We start from the raw sequence: 6,000 nt of genomic DNA, 5'->3' as shown, positions 1-6,000 counted from the left end.
AAGCCCCAAGAATGTTAATAAAAATCAATTTGTGTTCCTCTTACAGGAAGGTTCATGCTCACGGTTACGTGGTATACAGGAATGTCGGGGGCGTTTGCCCTAACCTGTAGCGAGGAGCTAGCAATTGCCCCTGAGCTTTAAACTTCCTTAGAGGTCTTCCGTGCCCCCTGCCTGGCCCGGCGGCCGCTGCACTTGGTCAGCTTCGGCCTGAAAGCCAAAGATGGTGGACTCTCAACAGTCACTTTTCAAAACCTAGTCGCAAGTTGGAAGGATGGTGACGGCCAGAAAAAGAGCCACGCTAGGAAATCTTCCCAAGATTTTGGACAATTTGCGTTTCAACCAACTCATGGTGATATTCATGGCTAGCCCCGAAGGTGCGGTCAGCCTTTTCAGTCCCCACGCCACTCTCCACGTCTCCTGACCACTCCGCGTGACCACCGCGCCCTGTCCACCCCAAACACTTCACCGCAGCAGCGAGCCCAGCCTCAGCCCCAGCCCCGCACTCACCCCACCCCTCGCCCCGCCTCCTGGCGGCTCCTATAACCCTAGCCCAGCAGTGCCCCGCCCCACCTCTGCCCGTCCGGCGGCCTTCCCGGGGCTCCTATAGTCCCCGCCCAGCAGTGATCCCCGCCCCTCCTTTTCCCGTCGCCCCGCCTCCCCATCGCCCCGCCTCCCCGAGGCTCCTATAGTCCCTGCCCCGCCGGGTGCCCGGCTCTGCCCCTCTCTATTGCCCCGCCTCTCCTCCTCGCTCCGCCTCCCCGCGGCTTCTATGGGTCCAGTCTGCGGAGAGCCTCGCCCTCCGTAACTCCGCTTCCCCGCGTCTCCTATAGTCCCCGCCCTGCCCCTCTTCTCGTCGCCCCGCCTCTCCGTGACGCCCCGCCTCCCCGCTGTTTTCTGTAGCCCGGCCGCTATCTCCCGCTCCTTGCGGTGGCTACTGCGTTCACCCCGGCGACTGCCCGCTGAGCGGCGTCGGTGGCTTGGGGAGCCGGTGGACATGGCGGCCGAGGCCGTGGCTTCACGCCTGGAGCGGCAGGAGGAGGACATCCGCTGGCTATGGGCGGAGGTCCAGCGCCTAAGGGACGAGCAGCTGAACGCGCCCGACCGCAGCCAGGCGGAGGGGCCGTGCCTGACGCGGGAGGTGGCGCAGCTCCGGGCCGAGAACCGCGACCTGCGCCACCACCTCTACCGCCTGCGACTGTGCCTCGCCGAGGAGCTGAGCCGGCAGGCTAAGCTGGAGAGCGCGGCTCCGGCGGCGGAGGCGCAGGAGGCCACGCGCGCGGCGGCGGGCGCGCAGGTAACGGGGCGACGCGGTCACTGCGGGGAACGCGGGCGGGTGCCGCCTAGAGCCCGGGGCGGGTGGCGCGGCCGGTGCGACGGTGCATGGGTGCCGGTGATCCTGGCGGAAGGACGGGTGCGGCCGCGGCGCGCTGCAGGGCCCGAGCCTCACGGAGCGATGCGCTGTGCACCTGCTACAGCCCAGGGAACCGGTGAAGGGCCTGGACACCGTTTGGAGCCCTGTATTTCCAGCAGTCGCCGGACTGACTTAATGGTGTCATTTCTCAGCTTTTCCAGTAAATTGCCACGCATTTTCTCGGTAGCAGAAATAGCATTTTCCTCTCTTTGAAAAAGATGCTGGAGTGTTTAAAACTCACTGTTCTTGCCTTAGCATGAAGACCAACAGCTACGTAAATACTCATCCATTCCGTCTAATGAATGGCTGGTTCTGAGCTATTTACGACAGGTGGTTTTTGTTTTTGTTCACTTGTTGAGAGATGTGTATTTAGCTTTACTATTTAATAGAGTGTTTTAATATTTTGGTCCATTGAAGGACAAATTATTGTCGGGTAACATAATACATCTTCTGAAGTTCTAAAAGCTTTCTCAGACTGCGGGATGTTCTTGAGTTCTTTACCAAGGGTACTGTAGTGCAACATCTTCCTAAAATAGTGCATTTAAAGTGTGGCAGCAGCTACACAAGCATTTGCCAGCGACATTGTGTTTGAAGTTTAGGGGGAAAAAACTTCAGAGAGCAAAATATGTTGAATATACTAAACAAGAGTGTGTGAAAATGCACAGACAGGAAGGATGGAACCCCAGCAAATGACTTGCCCATCTAGAGTTTTAGGTGGTGGGTCAGGGAAGCCCAGCGTCCAACGTGGGACACCAGCTGACTGCTGGCATGTCCCTCTCCTGTTTCCAGTGTGTTCCTTTTTCTCCACATTGGTATGAGTTATTTATAACTTACCTTTATTTCTCAGCCTCCTTCCAGTCAAACCCAAGAAAAGAATGCTAAAATGAAGGAGGAAAGCAGGCCTGAGAGCGAGTTGAGTTGTTGCTAAGGAAATAACGTGAAATACTCCATGGCATTTAAATATTCTGGTACAGTTAATTGCCTGATTTTTAATTAAAACATAATAGCTAATTAAATTACGACACTAGTAGTATATTCAAAACCTTGCAAACCTTAGCTACCTGATGTCTTAACTTTGAGCTGAGCCAGCCACAAAGAACCAAGACGAAGTGCTTCTTCGTCTATTTAAGCTGAGACAGCAGAGTTTTTCTTTTGTGTTAAGGAAATTAGCCACCGTATAAATCATGAAAACAAACCAGAGTAGGTCTTGAGCATAAACAGTTGACAGGAGCAAAGGAGGAAAACCTGGCCTCAGGGGGATCGGACTGGTTGAGATCAGACAAACAGGAAAGACAACTGAGAACCAAGTGGGGTGGCATATGAGTAGGTGGTGAATTGTGGAACTGTGCATACACAGGCGTTGAACCTACGGTAGAGGGAGATATGGTAGTTAGAAGAGGGAGGCTTTGAGCTGGACCCTGAGACATAAGGAGGTGGAAAGTGAATGGGAGGAGAGTTAAAAAAGACCTGGGGTGGGCAGAGAATGGGGTGAGCCTTACTGCAGGTTGAAGCGGTAGAAGAAAGTGGGCTGCGTATGTTAACCTTGTATTCTAATGACTTTCAGGTGACAAATCAGCCAGATTTTGTGAAGGAAAGATTGAAGCTGTTTGAAATATTGAAGAAAGACCATCAGCTTCCATTTGCCGTTACTGACAAAAAGGGGAATACAAACAACGTGATCACAGTGAGAGTGGCTGATGGGAGAACAGTGAAAGGGGAAGTCTGGAAAACGACACCTTATCAAGTGGCTGCTGAAATTAGGTAAACCATATTTTGAAGAGATAGTCATGATGCAGTATTGTGCCAGAGCTTGGTGACAGTGTGGTCCTCAGGGACCATGAAAATATTTTTTATTACATGAATAAGTTAAATGTCATTAATTTTTCCCATCTGGCTTTGGAAGAGGGCATTTAAATAAGTAATTGAATACCAGGATAAAATTTCTTCCTCTTTAAAATGTCCATATTTTAAAGTTCTTTTTTTTTTTTTTTTAAGATTTTATTTATTTGTCAGAAAGAGAGAGAGTGAGAGCAAGCAGGGGGAGTGACAGGCAGAGCTGGTAGGGGTAAAAGCAGGCTCCCTGCTGAGCAAGGAGCCTGATGTGGGACTCAATCCCAGGACCCTGGGATCATGACCTGAGCCAAAAGCAGGTGACTGAGTCACCCAGGTGTCCCCATATTTTAAGGTTCTAGGAAAAATATATAGTAGAGAAAAATGTATAATCTTGACAGGTCACGTTACATGGACTTGGTTCATCATCAAGATATTTCCATGAGATTTTACTGATCTTTCCTGGACTTGACTCCAAGTCTTCGGACCACGTTGGGCAGATCCCTGAAGGTTTCCAAGCCTGTTTCCTTTTATCTCTGTGGAATAATAATGCTTTTCAAGTTTACCTAATGAGGTTGTAAAAGTTAAGTAAAATCCTGCATATGAAAAATACTCTGAAAACTAAAGTGCTTCTAGAAACAAAACAACTTATTATAGATTGAAGGTGTATGTGTTAGAGCTATTATCAACCCTGGAATAAGTACTTTGACTTTCCCAGAAATTAGATACATTAGTGAATTTACATTATTTTGACCAATATTAATTCCCAGCATTAAATATAATTCTGTGGAAGTATAGCTCAAGACTGCCATGTGAATAAACTTGTACTATTTAAAAATCAAGTTTTTTCAACTATTGAAATATGTATTATTTCACAATATATGTATTGTGTTATATATATGTATATGATGGAATGGAAAATACATATATATATATATATATATATATATATATATATATATGCACTCTAACGGCCTCGCCCAACCTGTTCCCATGTTTTCCAGGAGAGATGAATAGGTGTGCTGGGGAAAAATGGGGTTTGAGGCAAAAATAAGTTTATGTTTCTTCATGGCGAGTCAGTTTGCATGTTGGCATATTAGAGACTGAGAAGTTCTGCACGAAAGAAACCTGTTTGAACTTGGGAAACAAAGTTATTTGATTATAGGATGGGTTCTTCATTGTGCCCTTAATTATCTGCATTTCCACAGGGTACCAGCCTACAAACCCCACAATCAAGTTTCATGACAGAGGAGTTGCAGGAGTGTCTAAAAATTAAAGTTAGCCAAAACCAAAAGATGGGCAAAGCTGGTATATCAGGCAAAACCTGGTAAGAAGAAAGCAGCGATCATAATATTACTATGAGATACCAGAATTCAGGGCTGAAATCATCCAATGGGATATGGAGGCTTATTGTAAAAAGACACAAACCGTGTAATCCACAATGACTATTTGTCATGTACCTTTATGAGTTAAATAATGTAGCATTAGATCAGAAATACAAAATTATAGACACTCAGGAGTTGTAAGCTTTAACCTGTCCTTGGACAGGTTCTGGACAGATCACGTGTATAAACATTAGGGTTTACCACCACTGTGCGGTGGACTTATTGGCTGCTCATTAATCTCAGGTCTACAGACAGAGATCTCTTGGCACTGGTGGTCTTGTTTTTGGCTCCTCAGAACCTTAATTATATGTGGAAATACACAATTCCCCTATTCTGTAGGTAAAATGATATCCATTAGGAACTCAGTAAACATTAAATGATAGCAAGATAAAACAAAATAAAACTTGAAAATTAAAAAAAAAAACCTCTTCAAAATAACTCAGGTAAAAGGAAATAAAAATCACAGAATTTTTATAAAATACTTCCATGAGAATATATATCAAAAATCTGTGGAATAGAGCTGGGATAGTGATCAAAAACAGATTTGTAGTGTCAAAGGCTTTTCTAAGAAGAAAGAAGAAAAGGAAGCAGACTAAGAATTCAACTCAGGCAGTTAGAAAAAAGGGCAGAGCTCTAAAATGAATTAGGGGCATCTGAGTGACACAATTCGTTGGGTTTTTTATCTCAGATCAGGTGGTAATCTCAGGATTGTGAATGGGGTTCTATGTTGGGCTCCTACTTTTTAAAAAAAGAGTAAATTAGAGAAAAAGTATTACATGGAAAACTATCTGAATAAGTAAGGGTTCAGTGAGGTGGCTAGATATAAAATAAATGAGAAATTAATAGCTTTATTAAATTATACTGCCTCTTTCCTTGGGTAGCTGAGAGTTGACTGCATAGGTGATTATTCCTGCTCTGGGGGAGTCTGAGCATAACAGATAATGTGGAAATCATTAAGGAAAAAGAAGGACAAATTCAAAAGGCACACAAAACAAAACTCGGAAGAAAAATGGCTATGTGTAAAAATGACATATAAAATGGGAAGTGACAGATATGAAAAAAAATGTACCCTATAAACCAAATGATTGCACTCTAAGTGTGTTTCAAATTAATAGAAAAAAGATGAAAGCTTCAACAGAGAGACAGATTATCTTAGAAGTATAAATGAAAATTATTATGTGTTCTCGATTTGTCTAAGGTTTATGAATAGCAGTTAATATTGATACAGTCTTGGGGAAATGGCACTGCTGGAGGGTAGATAAGTCTCTTTCAAACTTTTTTTTTTTTTTAAAGATTTTTATTTATTTATTTGTTAGAGGGAGAGAGAGAGAGCACGAGCACAGGCAGGCGGAACTGCAGGCAGAGGCAGAGGGA

At 45.2% G+C, this 6,000-nt stretch overlaps 1 protein-coding gene across 3 annotated transcripts in view; it reads left to right on the top strand.

The window, feature by feature from the left end:
* The first annotated feature begins 860 nt into the window (after positions 1–860).
* TARS3 (threonyl-tRNA synthetase 3) overlaps positions 861–6,000 on the top strand; it is a 61,254-nt gene continuing 56,114 nt past the window's right edge. For all 3 annotated transcript variants that reach the window (XR_009355332.1, XR_009355331.1, XM_059180176.1), the window contains exons 1-2: positions 861–1,294; positions 2,976–3,172. Coding sequence is in view for 1 of the 3 variants with exons in the window: in XM_059180176.1 (XP_059036159.1) it covers positions 995–1,294; positions 2,976–3,172 (497 nt within the window). In the remaining 2 variants the exon portion in view is untranslated. The remainder of the gene's footprint in view (positions 1,295–2,975; positions 3,173–6,000) is intronic.

This window comes from Mustela lutreola, chromosome 7 (genome assembly GCF_030435805.1).
Source record: "Mustela lutreola isolate mMusLut2 chromosome 7, mMusLut2.pri, whole genome shotgun sequence".
Lineage (NCBI taxonomy): Eukaryota > Metazoa > Chordata > Mammalia > Carnivora > Mustelidae > Mustela > Mustela lutreola.
The sequence above is the reverse complement of the archived record's forward strand: the minus strand, read 5'-3'. Positions and strand labels throughout refer to the sequence as shown.